Genomic DNA, 18,195 nt, shown 5'->3' with positions numbered 1-18,195 from the left:
CGTGCGTGCCCCCGACACCACCGACTCGGCCCCCTCCTGCACCCCGTCCGTCCCCTGGCTCCGGGCTCCCCGGACGTCCGCGCTGAGTCCCCGTGTCTCGCGGTGGCGGAGAGCTCATTTCTTGTTCTCACCAAGCCAGGTCCCAAGGCACAGACCTTCCGCGCTTTGCCTCATCGGCCACCGATTAAGAGCGTCTTACTTGCTCCCAATTTTTGATGGCTACGAACAGAGCCAGAGACGGAAGATTTAGGTCAGTAAAACTGTTCTCTAGGAGGTGGCGACGGCAGTCACGTGACACTTCGGTTTGTCAAAGTCTCTGTAGAACGGACGCACGAACAGAGAGCCCTGACCAGAGCAACGGACCGCAGCGAGGAGGGACGGGTCAGGGGGCCCGCCACCGGCCACAACGCCTCCTCACTCACGCCAGGTGTGAACGGGGGGTTATGTGGGAGGTGCGTGGAAGCTCCGACTTCTGCTCATGTTCCTCAGAGTGTGAAACCGCTCTAAACTGAAAGCCTGTTGATTGGAAAATTAATATTTGGAGTTAATATCGCAAGACATTCCAGTGTGCTACCTTCTCCCTTGGCACCAGGAGGCCGAGGGCAGAGCCTGGCCCCTCCTCAGTCTTTTGGTGTCCAAGCGGCCCGTTCTCTACGAGGCCCGGGGTCCTGTGCGGCTGACGAAGCCGCCCTGAGCTTGCTCCCTCCTCTGACCACAGTTCAATTCTAACGACCTCGGTGTCTTCGAGGATGTCACCCCTGCTGCCACCTACTGATAAACTCCTCCCACATTTACGGAAAAATCTATCGTGTGCCAAAGACTCTCCGAGGTAATTTACACATGTTTTCTCTAATTCTGACTGTAGCCTTCAAGCTTGGAAATATTGCCCCCATTTTGCAGGCTGGGAAGGGAGCCAAAGAGATGAGCAAACTTGCTAGTTGAGGGCACTTCAAAAATCGGGTGACGCACCCTGGGCTCTTTCAGGGTCTTCCACACGGTCCTAGGGCCCGCGTGCCTTTCCAAGCAGTTGTCCCAAGTCACTCTGGTCTGCCTCAGCTAAGAAGCCACCCCGCAAAGACACATGGGAAGGTCCTTAACGTAGAGTTTCTTGTTCTTAAAGCAAACCTCCCGCTTCACACTTACGGAAATACCCAGAAATAGCAGTTCAGTGTCACGTCCAATGTCCCCGAGCGGCTTGGGACAGCGGCAGCCCCGGAGCCCGGTTTACTGGACCCCCAGTTCACTGTTTGCCCCACGAAACTGCGGGGGTCCCCACAGCCAGCTGTCACGTCACGGCAGCTCTCCGTCGGATTCACCGTGAGCCACCTGGTCAACGACACGGGGCTCCCCCGGAGGGAATAACGTTTCACTCCCGCCCGTGGCACCCGCCTCCCCTGAAATCAAAGGCAAGGAAAGAGGATTTGGGGTCCTCTGCGCAGCCACCGTCCAGCGCCACGGCCGCATTAGCAGCCCGTTAGGTCGTGCTGTGGCCAGCGGGCAGCGGCAGAGGCCAGCTGGGCCACACGGTTCGGCGGCGTTGCGACGTGCGGTTTGCCGGCCGCCCAGGCTGAGCCCCAAAGCAGCGAGGGGGCAGGCGGCTCTCCCGGGCAGGGGTCCCCCCGCAGACGCTTGGCCCTCCGCAGTGACCAGCCTGGAGGCTGGCGTCCAACTGGCGCAGGGATGGCCTGTTTCCGGGGGGCGCTGATTTAGTGTCAGTCCTCCGCAGTCTCGTACGTGTGTGCGGAGTGGGTTCCCGGCTGAACAGCCTGACTTGTACTATACCCGCGGCCGGCAAACGGCCACGTGTGGCCTCGGGTCACGTCTTTGTGAGGCACATGCCCTGGTCATGTGTCAGAATAACTAAAGTCGACGCTTTGTATCCGGGAACCCAAACAAAAGGACGCACGCAGGAGGCAATCAAAAGAGAAGGTGTTTTGTTTTATAAATGTTTTCATGACAGGAAATTCATTCACTCACTTATTTAACAAATACTGTGGGTACTAGTCATGGGTCAACATAGGGCTGGGCCCAGAAGAGCAAGGACAGGAGGCCAGGCAGCTGAGACGGAGAAGATGTGGCTCCTACCAGCACGAGTTAGGACGGTCACCTCCTGTGACGCCACCGATCGCGGTCTGAACGGGAGACGCCGGGAGGCAGGAGGGCCCCGGTCAGCGCCGGGCGCGGGGCGTAGGGCACGAGAAGCGGGCGCTGGGTGTTGCTTTCCCACAGGCACCAGGTTTCCCTCCTCCGCGCCTGCCCTCACTGCAGCGGGCCGGCCCCGTGCACCTGCAGAGGGACATCAGGGGCCGGAGGGGACAGCCTGTCAGTGTCCCGCCGGCTTTGAGAGCAAAACCCTCACGGCGTAAGAGAATAACGGCTGAGATGAGGGAGGCTGCAGCGGGGCTTTCGCCTTTCCCCTGACCCCTGACCCTTGGAAAGGACAGAGAGGGCGGGGAGGGCTGTTGGTGGCAGGGGGTCCTGTCTCCTGATTCCTGGCGGGAGCCCCAAGGAGGCAGCCAAACACAGAGAGGATGACCCCGAAGTGGGTCCTGGCGGGCAGGGCTCGGGGCCGTGCTGGCTGGGCGCTCGGCCCCAGCAGGGCTCACGGACGCCGGACGGCTCCACCGCATGGTGCCCAACGTCGGGAACAGGGAGCCGCCTGCAGGCCAAGGTGAAACACGAGGAAGCCCAGCGAAGCGCGACGATGGGTTCCGTGTAACCCAAGGACACGCCGACTGGTTGAATTAAACGCAATGGACGGCTCCCTGTGGGCCCGTCACAAGGCAGGGCTGACAGCGGCGATCTCGGCGGGTAAAACTTGGAACACAGGCGACTTCAGGAGCAGGTGCGCCCCGACTGTCTTACAACACAGTCCCGCCGGCTCCTCAACGGAGCCACCCGAAGCACCTGGGAGCCCGGGCCCGCTCGGTGGGCTGGAAACTCAAAACAGAAATGGCCCTGAATAACGTGAAACTAAAAATAAAATTGTATTTCTCTCAGTGTCTGCGTGGTGAACTGAGACATATAGCTGTTACTGCTTAATCGGTCAACTCTAAGGAATTCAAAACATTTCAAGTTACAAGTCCTTTTTCCATCTCAAAATTTTAAGAACGGTGTCATAAAAACCTCATAAATGTCCTGTAAAAGACGTTATGTGTCCTGATCTCCCTTTACACGGCTCACAAAAAGCCAGGGAACAATGGCGACAACTTGAGCAGCGTCGTAAAGCCTTCCAGGGCGCGGCGTCCTGAGAAACCCTTTGCTGGGCAGGCCCGCCGAAGGGAACAGAGGCCTGGGCGGGGACAGGTGGCCCTGGATGGTCCTGCTCCCCTCACCCGCCCCATCGTCAGTCACCTCGGTTTCGAGCCTCCTCGCCTGCCCCTGGGAGGGTGGCCCTGTGCTGTGGGAGTAATGAGGGTCCTATGGGACCAGGTGCCCAAAAGCTTTTCTACAGGACAGGACTTCTTATGACAGAGGGGAACCTGGGAGACTGCTGATTCATCATTTTTATTATGTTGGCTTTTTCTTCTAATGACGCCGTAAGAAATGGTTTCAAAACCCTTCCTGAAACTTGTTTCGAAGGTTCCTCGTCTTCCCAGTCCACTTCTTCGGACCCTTGACCGATCTGAGCGATGCTCCCGGCTCTCGGCTCCTCCTCCTCTGTCCTCTGGGCTCTGTGCCTGCTTCCCCCCCTTCCTCCTTCCCCTCTTCCTTCCCTCTTCCATCCTTCCCTGGCAAAAAAATAGCATAGCGAATAAAAGATAGAGGAGACAGAAGACAATGGAAATACACAGAGAACAAATCCTCCACGCACACACACGTGAGTATGTGCACATCACACGCATGCGCACATGTAGGAGGCGTCTGTGCCCGCTTGCACACACACATTCACGCACGCACACACACGGAGGTGGGGTTCAAGTCTAAGAGGGAGTCGAACGCTCTCCCGGGGCGGGGGGGGAGTCACAACCGCTTCACGGAGCGAGCGCCCTGTGGCACTGGAAGCGGAAGGCCTCTTCTGTCGCTGCGGGGGGCGTGGTGTGAGAGAAGACTTGGGGGGAGGTGGCACTCCAGGCCTCGCAGGGGGACCCCCACCCGCCGCTGCTGAGCTGGACTTGGGGGCAGGGGTTGCGTGAGCACGCTCCCCTCGGTGGGGGGCGCAGCGGCCTCCTGCGTCCGTGCGGACCGGACCGGTCTGCGCCGCTCCGTCCGCTTCTCTGTCCACGCGGGCGGTGGCCGCTCCCAGGCTTGGGGGGTCTCTCTCTGGGGAAATGCACTGGCATTAGTCAGGGCTATGCAGGGACACAGACCCAACACGGCGTGTGCCTGCGTGTGGCGGCGGGGAGAGCGAGACGGACAGAGACCGTAAGGAGCCGGCCCACCAGGCTGCGCAGGCCGACCGGTCCGGAGAGTGCGGGACCGGCGGGCCGGCGGGAGGCCGGGAACGGCCGCAGCCGGGGCGGACGGAAGGCCCCCACGGCCGGACGCCGCTCCCTCGAGGACGGCATTGCTTCCTTTCCCGGAAGGCCGCCCGTGGGAAGACGAGGCCGCGGCGTTATGGAGGGTGATCTGCTTTATTCTACTCTGAGCCTGTGGACGGTAAATGCTAGTCTCACCTAAGAATATCTCCACAGCGACATCGCGCTGCTGTTCGATGCAACACCTGGGAACCGAGTTGACACAGAAAGCGAACCATCGTGTCCCGGCGGCCGCCCTTGTCCCCGAGGCCACAGGAGCTTCCCGCCCTGCCCTCCTCGGACCCGCCACAGACTCACGTCTCCTGGACTTAGCGTCCCACTGACCGGGGACCTCACGCCCTCAGACCTCAGGGCTCAGCCATGGCCAACACGCCCATCTCATGCTGGAGTCACCGTCCCGAGTGTCCTGGGGGCGCCCACGTGGATCCCCCGCCCCCACCGCGGAGCGTCTGTGAGCCAGGTCCCCAGCTTCCCCAGGTGCTGCGGTCGCCGCTGAGGAGGGACACCCCCGCACATTCGGCCACGCGCGTACCACTCTCACCTGGCACACGATGTGGGCCTTCCTGCGGAACACTGTCACCGGCAGCAGCCTGCCTGGCAGGCCGGCGCAGGGCTTGCCGAGACCGAACCTCCGCAATGACAGCGATGACAGGCAGGGTGAGGAAGGACAGAGGCAAGCGCCAGGCCCCTCTCAGCTCTGTCGGCCCCCCGTGCAGGAACTCCCCGGAGCTCACACGGGGTGGGGCCAGGCCCCGGCGGGCACCCTTCGCTGTGAGGGGAAATCCATCAAGTCAAATCTCATTTACCAGACAGACCCGCCGTGGAAGGTGTAGCCTCACGTTACCCACCAGGAGAGGAAAATCAATTAAATGCAATAGAAACAACAATAAAAAGGACCTCTTTCTGGAAGATCTCATCGCACCTTGTACAGACTCTTACCTGACAATTCCAACATTCTTTTAAAAAACGTGTGTTTACAGGGGAAGCCCCGGCAGAGAGACGTGGCCGCGGAGGCTGGCGCGGAGGTGAAGACATCTGCTCGCCGGCAGGCTTGCTGGGCGGCGTCGAGCAGGAGCCCGAGACGCATTCGGAGAGCGATCGTGGAAGGGTGCTACCGTCGCGCGCCCCCCTCCGCCCCCCACGACAGCACGCGCTGAAGGGTGCCCTGGGCAGGGGGCTCCCGCCGTGCATTTAACTGGCAGATGGCTGGCTGAGACTGCGGCGGACGTTCATGGAACATCTATAAGCGCATTCCTATGGACGCATCAGGGCTGCTCCCAATTAGCAACGAAAAAATTGCAGGAAGTGAGGGACTTCCTTGGCCCAGGCCAACAGCGTCTGAGCTCACTTTGCTTCCTTTAGGCAGACGTGTGTGCCGCGTGGCAGCCCCTGCTGGGGGTGCGGTCAGAGGCAGCCGGGAGCCCCGTGCCCCCCGATCCCGGGCCGGACGCGAGCCCCGCACAGTGACGGGAGCAGCTCTCGCAGTTCTGCAAATCCCGTGGAGGGGGAGTGAAGATGTCTGTGCTCTCAGGAGCAGTCCCCCTGTTGGCGCTGTGCCCAGGAAATGGGTTCTGCTTCTTCCTGAACAGCCCCCTCCCCGTACAAAGAGCTGAGCGGTGAGCCCCGCCCAGCCCCGGGCTGGCTGGGGCGGTTCCCGCTGGCTCTGACAGTGCAGGCCGCGGCCCTTCGCCAGGGGCCTCGACGGCAGGAAACCCTGGCTTGCGGCGCAGCTGCTCCGGCCGTGAGGAAGGCGGAGAGGCCGGAGAAGCATGTCCCTGGCAGAACAGACGCCCCGGCGACCCAGGAGAGCGGCTGCTGCTGAAGTCACGCGCACTGGAAGTCGCAGTCCGTTTTCCCAGGTGACCTTGGGTGAGTCTGTGCGAAGGTGCCCTTGGAGGCCCGTCCCAGCAGCCACCAGGAGCTGGGGGCGTGCTTGCAGAACATCCGACGTGCGTCCATCCCCGCACAGAGCCCGCGCCCGGAGCCCCGGGCGTGTCGGGACGTGAGGCCCGGCCGCCGACGCGCCCACCTGCCTGCCCTGCCGGCTGCGGTCAAGGCCTTCGTCCGGAGACCGGGATGGATGGAGAGGACCTGGTCCTCCATCCGGGGGGCCATGGGAATCCAAAAGGGTTTTCAGCCAGGAGCAGGCATGTCGGCGGCCACGGGCGCCCCTCGATTGCAGGCGGGGGGCCGGGAGCGCTCCCCTGACTTCCCTGCGCACTTGACTCGCGGCCCAGGGACCTTGGTAAATCACAGCCTCTGCTGGGTCCGAGGGGAGGCCTGAGGGGCCGCGCTTCTAAGAAGCCACTCGATGACGTCAGCGTGGCTGGTCGGGGTCCAGATTTTAACGGCAAGGGCTGGGCCTACGGAGAACCAGACCCGACAGAGCTGTGGACTGTGAGGCTGGCAGAGTTCAGGGTGGGGACGCGGGACCCCATGACCCACCTTCCCCCAGGATGAGGTCTGCGCGAGCCCGCGGGGCCCTGGCTGCCGGCCGCTCTGCTGCTCAGCGCCCCTCCCCGCCGGCTCCTGTGCCCAGAGGTGCCAGCGCCCATGAAGTGCCCGGCGCCTCTGCCCCTGCAGCCGCAGCTCCCGCAGCTGAACACCTGCTCGGCCCAGAGCCGCTGCCAAGGCCGCAGCTTCAGGGCAGACGGTGGCCTGGGGGTGGCCTGGCCGCGGGAGAGTGTCCCGGGGGCATGTGCAGAGGCGGGGGGGGGGGGCAGGGGGGGAGGAGCACTTATCGGGAAGGCCCTTGGAGAGTGGCGGCCCCGCAGGAGGCTGCGGGGAGCCCTTTTGTAGAAGGAGAGAGGCTTGTCTGGGGGAGGCAGGGGGTGCTCCAGCTCCCGGACAGGAGCTGAATGTTGGGGGAGGGGAGCCGAGAGCAACGGCTGCTGAACAGGATTCCTGGGACGTGTGTCCCCTGCGCAGCACCCGGCCCCCGCCCGCAACAAACAGGGAGGCAGCGTGGCCGGCTCATAACCTGCTTCCTTCTCAGGGGCAGAGACAGGAACTGTAGGTTAGGCTTTTCTTTTTTAATCAGCTGTTAAAAAGCCAAGTTTTTTCCATTTCAGTGAGAGCTTCTGTTTTTCTTCTTTGCTCTGTTCAGTGAAGCCCCAGAATTCCTGTGAGTTTCAAAGTCACTCCGTCCAAGAGGAGTCGTCCTGAATGACAGGCAGGGTGACCGGCACACAGGTCTGGACGCAGGTAGTAAGTAACTCACCGCGGTAGCTCGTTCATACGCATGCACAGCGTGCGCTTCCACTAAGTTTCTGGCACTGAGATTTCCCCTCCTCCTCCTCCTCCTCCTCCTTCTCTTCTCCTTTGGTCAAGAGTTGTCCAAGTATTAAACGTCTTGCAGAACTTTCCCCCGAGGTGCACCCCCCACAGCCGCTCGCTTGTTTGAGCTCCCGCCGCAGGCCCGCTTCCCGGAGCTCGTGGACACGCAGGAGTCCCATCCCTAAGAGAGAAATGCCTGAGATCTTACGTCACACTCACGCCAACACACTGACCAGGGCTGATTTCTGAAAGCCATGTTCATGTTGAAAGAAGGCATCACTCAAAGACCAGAAAGAGAAGGTTTGTTTTATTTAAATGAACGAGGGAGGGAGCCAGTCGACGCCAAGATGAATTACGTCCTGCGTTTCAAGATGAGTCTGTCAGGTGACGAGGCCAGAGGGCAACACTGTGAGCAAAACGCCAGTTGACAGGTGAAGGCGGACGTGCTGGACGCACTATCGGTCCAGCGGCTCACGGGGCAGACCCACACGCAGGCCCGAGCGCCCTCTGCGCTCTGTGCCACCTCAGGGGGCCCCGGGGGAACTTCAGGAGCGCGAAGCCCTCCACGCCGCGTGTGCCACGGCCACCGAAACGACACACGGCACACTGTCAGCGTGTTGACGCTCACGTTTTAGCGTGACGTGCCCATTTGCATGGAGAAAGCACAAGGACAAAGAGGGAATTTTCTTGTACACAGGCTCACACCCCGCGTACCCAGACAGGTGGCCCACACGCAGGCCTCCCCCGCGGGCCACCACGCTCGCGCAGCCGTCTGAAAACTCCCGCGCCCAGGCCTGCTGATCGCGTGCCTTGGCGGAGATAAGGGTCCTTGGAAAATGAAGGGCCACGTAGCGCGTCCTTACGTTTTCCATATCCTGCCGTACGTTACAATGTTGTTACAAGCGGTTGTCTCCGAGGTGTGGAAACCAACCTGGGGACCGAGCAGGGAGAAGTGCCACCTCACTCCGTGGCTGAAGAATGAACCTCCAGGCAAGGACGGCCACGCCCCAAGGTCCACTGGCAGCAGGAGGGACCGGCAGGCGGGTCAGAGAGCCTGGACGCAGCCCTCAGGAGAGAGGGTGTTGAGGACCAAGAGCGGCAGGCGCCGCGTTGCTGGGGCCTGGTGGCCTGTGGTCTCCCAGGGCTGAGGGCATTTCCAGGAGGGAGCGGACACCAACCACCTTCCCCTTCGAAAGTCTCTCGCTCCCTCACCGCGGTGGGAGACGCTCCTAAGTGACTCTCGGGAGGAAGTGATCGTCCAGAGGCGTCCCTGCGTCTCCTGCTGCCCCGCTTCCCGCGCCCCTGACGCTCAGCCGTCACCGCGGCGGCGCCCTGTGCTCCTGAATCTGCGGGGCTTCATTTCCGCGTGGCCCGAAGCTCCCAGGAAAACGATGTCTAAGTGAGAGTAGTCAGCTGGACATAAACTTCGTTTTCTTTGCCTTCTGTCTCTTCTTTCCAGAAAATACTCAAAAAGCCCTCCTACAACGTGGACAAAGAGGTAGTTGATAACATGACTTCTCTCCTGGATTCCACCACGATTCGTAGAACACCTCGGCCTATTCTTTGTTTTTAACCAAAGCTTTCTAACCCTACAGGGCTTTGTCAAGTGCTGCTCAGCATCCCTACCACCTTCATGACAGCGGGGAGCCACTGGGCCATTTTTGTCACAACGAGACTGAGGGCTACAGAGGAGAAGGCCCTGGTCTGAACTCACCGGTTCGGTAAATGGGGACACTAAGCCTGACAATCAGAACTTCTGATTTAAAATTTTGTGGGACAAAGACTCGGTCGTGACCTGCGCGTTTCAGAGCGCGCCGCCCGGGGACGTGCCCGCACCGCTGGGGGTGCCGCACCAGCACAGCGCCGTCCTCGCCCCCAAACCCGCTGCAGAATCCCGAGCTCGCGGAGCGTGGCCCCGGGGGCTCTGAGCAGTCACCGAAGACTGTCGCGGTAGAGAGGACGCTCTCTGCCTCTTCCTTCGGGCGCATCGTGGGCGCCACCATGCCCTCCACGGCCTCTGGACTTAAAGGGGCTGCTTCTGGAGAACACGCTCAGACTCACACTCGATGTGTGTCCACGGACTAGAGGTTTTCATACCTGCCATGTACTTGGCCTTGGATGTGCCGTGCAGGACAGCGCCTATTTTTGTACAGGATCCCGCAGAGCTGCTGTAAGTGCAGTAACGCAGCGACCAGGCCACCGCCGGGCCAGCTGAGCACGTCCGGGCAGGACCAGGAAATACTATAAATACCTTTCCTTTATGCCTCAGATCTTACTCTTTGGCTCTGTGAGAACCAAAAATACTCCCGCCAATATTTCACTCACGTTGTCATTTATTCACCCAGAATTCCATTCGCCACGCCCTGCTCTCTGCCCGCGCTGGGGAGGAGAGGCGCCACCCCCCCGGGGTCAGGAAACGCAGCTCTCTGTCCTGCGAAGAACACCCAACGGGGTGGACAAGCCCTGTCATGGTGGGAAAGGGACCGAGAGACTTGGGGGAAGACAGGCCCTCTACCTGGGGGACAGACAAGCCACTCAAAGCTGTGAAGCTGTCACCTCGCCTCTAGAAGACAAGAACTGCACCCTGCGTCCAGGGGCTGGTCAGCCGGCCCGGGTCCGTGACCCCGAGGAGGCAGAGAGGGCACGGGGCCAGGGCTTCCCCGCCTCACTCCCGGACTAGCTATAGACTCAGCCTGGACACGCCCTCCCATCGCTCTGAGATGCCCTCCAAGGGCCGCCTTTGGAGGGTCAAGCAAGAAACTCCCTCACGTCTAGGATGACGCACGGCCACTCCAATCTGCGCGGCTCGTCACAGCTCTCAGAGGGCCCCGGAGTCCCCTTGCACGAGAGAGGGAGAGACCTGCCCGGAAGCCATCCTTAGCAAAGAGAACCGAGGTGCCGAGTCCCCCTGTCACAAAAGACGTGGCGATGGAGTGGCCGGTGTCAGCCAGCCAGTAGCTTCGTGGTCCACCACCCGGTCCCAAGGCCAAGTCCTGTAGACTCGGACGAGGGGAAACCACAGAAGGCTGAGTCCACTCCAGTGTGGGCAGATACTGACGGCATCGAGCCGCACTCGTGGGGAAAGGAGGGACACGTCGCAGGGGGAGAGAGCTATTGGCAAACCAGGTAGGACGGCCCCGCTGTAAGCATGTCAACACAGGAGGTGACCAAGTCCTGAGTGACAAGACGGGAGAAGGCGTCCCTTTGTGGTTCTTGGTGTTCCTTCCCTTCCCTGGCCGCGCTCCCGGAGCCGCCTTGGCCTCTGGGTCTCTTCCCGAGCCTCCTTGCGTTCGGCGGCCGGGCACGGGCGGAGCCCCGGGGGGCGTGGCCCTGGCTGACTCCCGGGCACGTGCAGGGGGAGGGGAATGCCCACCCCACGAAGGGACCTGTTGTTGAGTAGGAAACCTTCTTCTTTCAGCCGTGACAGTATTTTTCTTCTCCCTGTAACGGCCACCCGGATGGTGGTAACAGGATTCAAAAATTGAAACTCGTGCTCATTTTCCTGTACTCGGCAGCTGTTCCTGTGTCCAAAAAGCCCCAGGGGCATTGGCTGGAGGGACTTCCTTGTGCCACAGCGTCTTAGATCTACCACAGCCTTTATAAATGGCCCGGAGGACTTCAGTCCCCCCCATGTGTCCTCCGTGGACCAACGGGGGTGGGGCACAGTGGGTAGATGTGTCCCTGCCCCCCAGAGCCTGTGGTCCCCGGGGGGGTTGGGGTGCACAGGCCGCAGGAAAGGGGTGCCCGAAGCGCCGCAGGGAGGGCGATGGCAGGCCGAGATGCTGCCTGAGGTCCAAAGCGCAAGGGCTGCGTCTCCACAATGTCTCTCGTGCCGTGGCACTTCGAGGGCAGGGCCGGAAGTCACCTCCTCCACTGCACAGCCTCCAGCTCCAAACTCGAACTCGGGCTTTCCCTCCTCGCGGAGTTTTGCCCGAGAGCCCAAAGGCAAGACAGCGCCTGGCCTGTCGAAGCTGCGGTCCCTGGACAGGGCGACGGGCCCTATCACTCGTGGTCATCGGCCACTCCCCGCCCCCTTTTACTACTGACTTGTTGCCTGTAGTAAAGAATCCTAGAAATTCACTAAAGGGCAAAACTCTTTAAAGAGAGTATGTTAGAGAAGAGAGCTGTGTTTTGTCTGTTTCTGTCTCTCTGTTTGTTCCTGGGGCTGATTCTCAAAGAACCACAGACTGAGGGGTTCGAACAACAGAAACGTGTTTTCTCACAGGTCTGGAGGCCAGAAGTCCAAGATCGAGGTGCCGGCATGGCCGGTTCCTGCTGGAGAGGGAGGGAGAAAGGAGGACGGGAGGGAGGGAGGAAGACAAGACAATCGAACCAGAATCTTTAATCCCAGGCAGAACTTGTCCTAAGACTGGGCTCTCAACACCTCAAAGCCAGTGTTTAATTAGCACCTCGTTAAAGATCAATTCAATGGTTTTTGCCAACATTGTTTACAGAAATGGAACAGAAAAGAGCCTGGATTGCACTTAATAAGGAGAGATGGCACTCTGTGACACTTTGGCCTCCGCCTTGCACGTGCCTCCCGCGGTGGGTGCAGAACTGAGTGGCAAGCGCCCGACCCCACCCACGCTGCCGGCGCTCTGACAGGGCCTCCGTGGGACGCCCTTCCCCCTCGGTGATTCGGAGCTGAGCCAGGGAGAACGTCAGCGGATGACTTCAGCCACTGCGCTGCGGCCTGGGGACCCAAGCTGGGTAATGACCGGCAGGGTTGGGGGAGGGGCGGCGGGCGCTGCGGAGGCGCCTGGAAGCCGTGCGCCCGGGGTCTGCGTGCTCCAGGGGAGCTCGGTGTGCAAGGGTCAGGCGGAACGAGCGTTCCAGGCGGACAGAGCAAAACGCAGAAGCCCTGAGGCCTGAGAAGAGCGGGAGGAGGTTTAGAGGGTCAGGCAGGAGTCAGATCGCACAGGCCTCGTGCAACCGAGGACGAAATACTCACCTCAGGGTCTCAGGCTCTGGCGGCAAGGCCTCCGTTCGGAGACGGTGCGCCCACGTTTCTGTTTTAATCAGCGTCTGTTGTGCGCAGTCACACCAAGGTTGGGAAATCGTGAGGAGTAGCAGGGAAGCCCGGGGGCTGTGTGTGTTGGGGGACGGGGGGTCCCTTATACCCACTTCCGCCCAAAGGACACTCACAGGGCCTGTCCCGCAGGCGGCGGATGTTCTGATGCAAACTCGGGTTCAGGTCCGAGGTGGAGACAGAGCTGAGCGTGGGTGATGGAGGAGCTCGTTTGGGGGCACAGGCCTGGGGAGAAAGCCCCCCGCAGGACCGGCACCCCGTGAGCCGGGGGACGCGCGTGCCCTCCAGATCCGTCCCCAGACCCCGGGTTCCGCTCCGCAGGGGAGCACTTGCCCAGGGATATTTTTAGCATATTATTTGCTTAGCAAAATGTTCCTTCTTCAGAGCAAAAAGGAGCGTTTCATGCTAGTTCTCATTGTGTTCTTCTAATTTTGAGACATTTTTTAAGAGTATCTTAACCCCTTATATAATAGTTCTTATAAACGGTTTTTTGTAAACGCAATTGTAAAAAGACAGCACTAATAATAACCATAAAAGGCATTTGCTTCTCTAATCAAATTTAAATCTTGACACTGAATATTAATATATACAAAATGTTTATTTTCAGTAGGAAAATTGTACATCTTGCTTATAAATAAATACATAGATGATATATACAAAAAGATAAAGTGTATATTGGCTGTAAACAGATTTTGGATGGGCCTAATCCTGCTATACATTCAGTGGTTTAAAAAATGGCAGAAAACTGTCCATTTTACCAAATAAGATTTGCAAGAGGTGCTTCATGACCGAAGGCCCCATTTTCTGTTAGCTTCACGCCTTTCAGTGTTTGCTTATTGCCGATTCTCACCAGCATGCAAGCTGCAAACGTGTTCCCCTTTCTTTCGGAAATGTTGTCTTTTCAGATTCTCCCTGGAGAAGCCAAAAAGAAATATGCAGATAGTTCTTTCGTTTTCTTTCCCTTCCTTCACTGCGAGTCCTCAGGAACTTAGCGGACAGTAAACACGGTGAGGGCAGGGTGGGGGCGGCCGGATCCAGGCCGCGAAACAGCCATCTAGTCCACCCTGTCTGGAACTGGTGCCGCCTCGTCCGCAGTGACAGGGACAGCTGTGCTCCGCATGTCCCGGGCCAGCCCCGCGCCGCCCTCCCACCTGCAGCGGCCACAGTGTGTTTAGGGAGACTCACCTGGTTTCCTCTGACCCAGCCCCTTCCTGGGCTTTACCTTCTTAAACAAATGTTCCTTTCTTGGGACAGAAATTAGGTTTCTCATTTGAAAAAGTAAATTCTAACCAATATTTCCTGCAAGGAGATGACAGCACTAGGGCGATAAGTCCCCTTATTTGTCCAGTCCTATTACTCTCAGAGAATTCCCACTCCAACGTCAAACATGGTCTTTGCTGGAGAGTGAAAAAAGGCGCCTATGTAGTGCCTTCGCCAAGGATTTTCAAATGCTTTTTATCCCCAAGAGCCTAAAGTGCTAGGTGCCAGCATAGTCTGCATGAAAATAATGCAGCGGAGCTCAGCGATTTCCAGCCCCCCAGCTAGAGCCTGGAGCTGCCCTGCGTTGGGGGAAGCCCGGCGGCCGCCCAGCCCTTCTGCCCCACCCTCCACCGCTGGGCGAGCGCTGGAACCAGGTGAGGCGGCAGAAAAGAACAGACCGCAGTGCAGCAGCTGCCTTGCAGGAGCAAAGGCGAATTTCCACACACCGCCTTGGGCTTCAGGCTGCAGGGCGCCTGATATAAAGGACTGCACGTTCTTCTAATTCTAAAAAAAATAAATCGCCTGCATTTGGGGCCGGAAGAGGACAAGTATTGGATGCAGCGTTTTTCTTTAGGGTGAATATGGGGGGAGGGGCGATAGTGAAGGTGGTAAATTCTTCCTCCAATAATCATCAGTGAGAACAGGTACCCTTTTGTTACTGCGGTCCTCAGGAGAGATGCATGCTTAGGTAATGCGGTATAATTTGCAGGGAAGTACCTGAAAGGAAGCAAGTTTGGGTAATTTTATTAGTCTTAAGCAGCTGGCTTGTCTTGCTTGTAAAAGCTGAGCAGTATCTTAGGAGCTATTGGAAGTTGCCAGCTCCCTAACGCTGGAGGCTGTGAAGGCAGGGATGACGCCAGACAGCGAGTAGGAAGCGGCGGTTTTCTTTTAATTGCCCCCAGAATATCCGTTGATGGGTCGCAAGGACTAAATAAAGACACAAAGAGAACCGGGTTTGGAAGGAGCGCCTCGAGCTCGCCGGGCGGTGGGGCCGCTTTACATAATCCGGCCTGGCCCCAGGCCGGCGTGCCGACGGCAGCCCGCCCCACCTCCCCACAGGTCGAGGGAGCATCTGGCCTCGAAGCTTGGTGCGCACCTGGTGTTCTCGGTGATCGGTGTTGTTCGGCTGAAATAGCGAGCGACTCAGAAGGCGAGCTAGCTGGCTGCTAGATTTCAGGAGGCGGCGGCTCGGGAGGGCGCTGGTGGCCCGGGAGGAGGAGGGGACTTAGAGGAAGGGGAGGATCGGGAAGAAGTGAGGGCGCTGGGGGAAGGGACATGGGGGAGGGGCGGGGGAAAGGAAAGGGGGCACAGGCGACGCCAAGGCGAGGGCTGTACTGAAGCGGGCAGGCCCCAGCACTCGGCTCCCAACCAGCCTCGGGAGCGGCAGATTGAACGCGAGGACCCGGCCCCAACCAAACCACACTGACCGTTACTCCGGCCTCCGCCTGGGGCGGGGCGCGCGGGACCGAGCGCGCGGAGCCGCCGGCAGCCGGACCCGCACCGCGGCATCTCCAAACCCCAGCGAGGAGGGGAAACAGACGGAGAAAAAGGACAAAACAGAAATATGCCAACGGGGGAGGGCGCATGCAAACCTCGCGGGCTTTAAATGGATTTCTTTGCTTTAGAAAAAGGAGAAAGGGGAGAAAGGAGCCCACGTGCCCCGAGAAGGCGTTGTGTTAAAGCGCCACCTTCCGTCGGCCCGGGGAGGTGGCGGGCTCCCCGGCGGGCTCCGGCGGGGGGCGCCAGGAGGAGCAGCTGCGCCCACCGGGGGCGGGCTGGGCTTCACCCGCCATCTCAGTTTGTGCGCGTGCCCGCGAGTTTGCACACGGCGAGGGACGCGCCCCGTCTGCTCACACCGACGGGCCTCTTGGGGACCGGCACAGAGGGGGTCCGGGCCTCTCACGGGACCTGATCGTCGGTTCGCGGGCGCGCCCGACTAGCCCGGCTCGCCCCGGGCGCGTCCGCTCCCCACGCCGTCGCGCGTGGGCCCCCAGCATCCCGGGGAGAGGCGCATCTGTGCACATACGCGGATTTTTTAAAAATAACATATTTCTAGACAGGCCTCCTGCCCCCACCCCCCATCTTTGCAAAGCACCCGGGAGGGCGGGGGAGGGGGCGGGGCCGCAGAGTTAATAAAGGGAGATGGGCGGAGCCGGCTGCCAGCCATTGGCTGGCCCGGGCAGTGATGTCACCCATATGACACCCTGATAACTAGTTGGGAGAGAGTCCTCAACTTTTTGCAGAAGGAGCGCGCGCGACTGGGTGTGCTCGGGGTTCCGGCGCTTGCGGCGGGAGCCACGAGCGGGAGAGAGGGTCCCGGGCTGCCTCGACCACCGCCGCCACCGCCGCCGCCTCTCCCGTCGCGGCCGCAGCCCCCCGCGCTGGCGGCCCTCGCTGCCGAAGCCGCCGCAGCCGCTGTGTGCAGCCTGGGAGGGGGGGCGGGGGGGAGGGGGGCAGCCGCGGCCGCGGGGCGCCAAGGACTTTGCAACTTGCCCGGGAAGGTGGAGGGGCGAGAGGGGGAGGGGGACCTCCGCACGAGAGCGAGCGGCCCAGGTTGGAGCGCCCAGCCCCGCAGCGGATCATGGTGCAGCAGGCGGAGAGCTTGGAAGCGGAGAGCAACCTGCCCCGGGAGGCGCTGGACACGGAGGAGGGCGAATTCATGGCTTGCAGCCCGGTGGCCCTGGACGAGAGCGACCCGGACTGGTGCAAGACGGCGTCAGGCCACATCAAGCGGCCGATGAACGCGTTCATGGTGTGGTCCAAGATCGAGCGCCGGAAGATCATGGAGCAGTCTCCCGACATGCACAACGCCGAGATCTCCAAGAGGCTGGGCAAGCGCTGGAAAATGCTGAAGGACAGCGAGAAGATCCCGTTCATCCGAGAGGCCGAGCGGCTGCGGCTCAAGCACATGGCCGACTACCCCGACTACAAGTACCGACCGCGGAAAAAGCCCAAGATGGACCCCGCGGCCAAGCCCAGCGCCAGCCAGAGCCCCGAGAAGAGCGCAGCGGGTGGCGCGGGCGCGGGCGGCGCCAAGACCTCCAAGGGCTCCAGCAAGAAGTGCGGCAAGCTGAAGGCCCCTGCGGCCCCCGCGGCCGGCGGCGCCAAGGCGGGCGCGGGCAAGGCGGCACAGCCCGGGGACTTCGGCGGCGCGGGCGACGACTACGTCCTGGGCAGCCTGCGCGTGAGCGGCGCGGGCGGCGGCGGCGGCGCGGCCAAAACGGTCAAGTGCGTGTTCCTGGACGAGGATGACGACGAGGATGAGGACGATGACGAGCTGCAGCTGCGGATCAAGCAGGAGGCGGACGAGGATGACGAGGAGCCGCCGCACCCTCAGCTCCTGCAGCCGCCGGGGCATCAGGCACCGCAGCTGCTGAGACGCTACAACGTCGCCAAAGTGCCCGCCAGCCCTACGCTGAGCAGCGCTGCCGAGTCCCCCGAGGGCGCCAGCCTCTACGACGAGGTGCGGGCCGGCGCGACCTCGGGCGCCGGGGGCGGCAGCCGCCTCTACTACAGCTTCAAGAACATCACCAAGCAGCACCCGCCGCCCCTGGCGCAGCCCGCGCTGTCGCCCGCGTCCTCGCGCTCCGTCTCCACCTCCTCTTCCAGCAGCAGCGGCAGCGGCAGTGGCAGCGGCGGCGAGGACGCCGACGACCTCATGTTCGACCTGAGCTTGAATTTCTCCCAAAGCGCTCACAGCGCCAGCGAGCAGCAGCTGGGGGGCGGCGCGGCGGCCGGAAACCTGTCCCTGTCCCTGGTGGATAAAGATTTGGATTCGTTCAGCGAGGGCAGCCTGGGCTCCCACTTCGAGTTCCCCGACTACTGCACGCCCGAGCTGAGCGAGATGATCGCGGGGGACTGGCTGGAGGCGAACTTCTCCGACCTGGTGTTCACGTATTGAGAGCGCGCCCGGCTCCTCGCCCTTCCTCCGGGCGGGTGCAGAGCGGGGGTCCTTGGAGTCGTGCTGATGCTGATGATGATGATGGTGTCGGTGGTGGTGGTGGTGGTGGTGGTGGAGGTGGGGTGGAGGGGAGAGGAGATGCTGATGTTGATACGATGTCGTGACACAAAGAAATTTGAAAAGATGATGAAATTTTTGGTGGAGTTTAAGTGAAATGAGTAGTTTTAAAAGATTTTTTCCTGTCCTTTTTT

General features: G+C 60.7%; 1 protein-coding gene across 1 annotated transcript; it reads left to right on the top strand.

Annotated features, from left to right (window-relative positions):
- The first annotated feature begins 16,624 nt into the window (after nucleotides 1–16,624).
- On the top strand, nucleotides 16,625–17,944 carry SOX11 (SRY-box transcription factor 11). Its single transcript, XM_054566666.1, has one exon. It carries the CDS (start codon nucleotides 16,625–16,627, stop codon nucleotides 17,942–17,944), a length of 1,320 nt encoding a protein of 439 aa, XP_054422641.1.
- The last annotated feature ends 251 nt before the right edge of the window (nucleotides 17,945–18,195 follow it).

Source organism: Pteronotus mesoamericanus, unplaced genomic scaffold (assembly GCF_021234165.1).
Source record: "Pteronotus mesoamericanus isolate MK-2021 breed Mesoamerican mustached bat unplaced genomic scaffold, CSHL_Meso_final contig_101, whole genome shotgun sequence".
Classification (NCBI taxonomy): Eukaryota; Metazoa; Chordata; class Mammalia; order Chiroptera; family Mormoopidae; genus Pteronotus; species Pteronotus mesoamericanus.
Note: the sequence above shows the minus strand (reverse complement) of the source record. Positions and strands in the feature narration are given on the sequence as shown.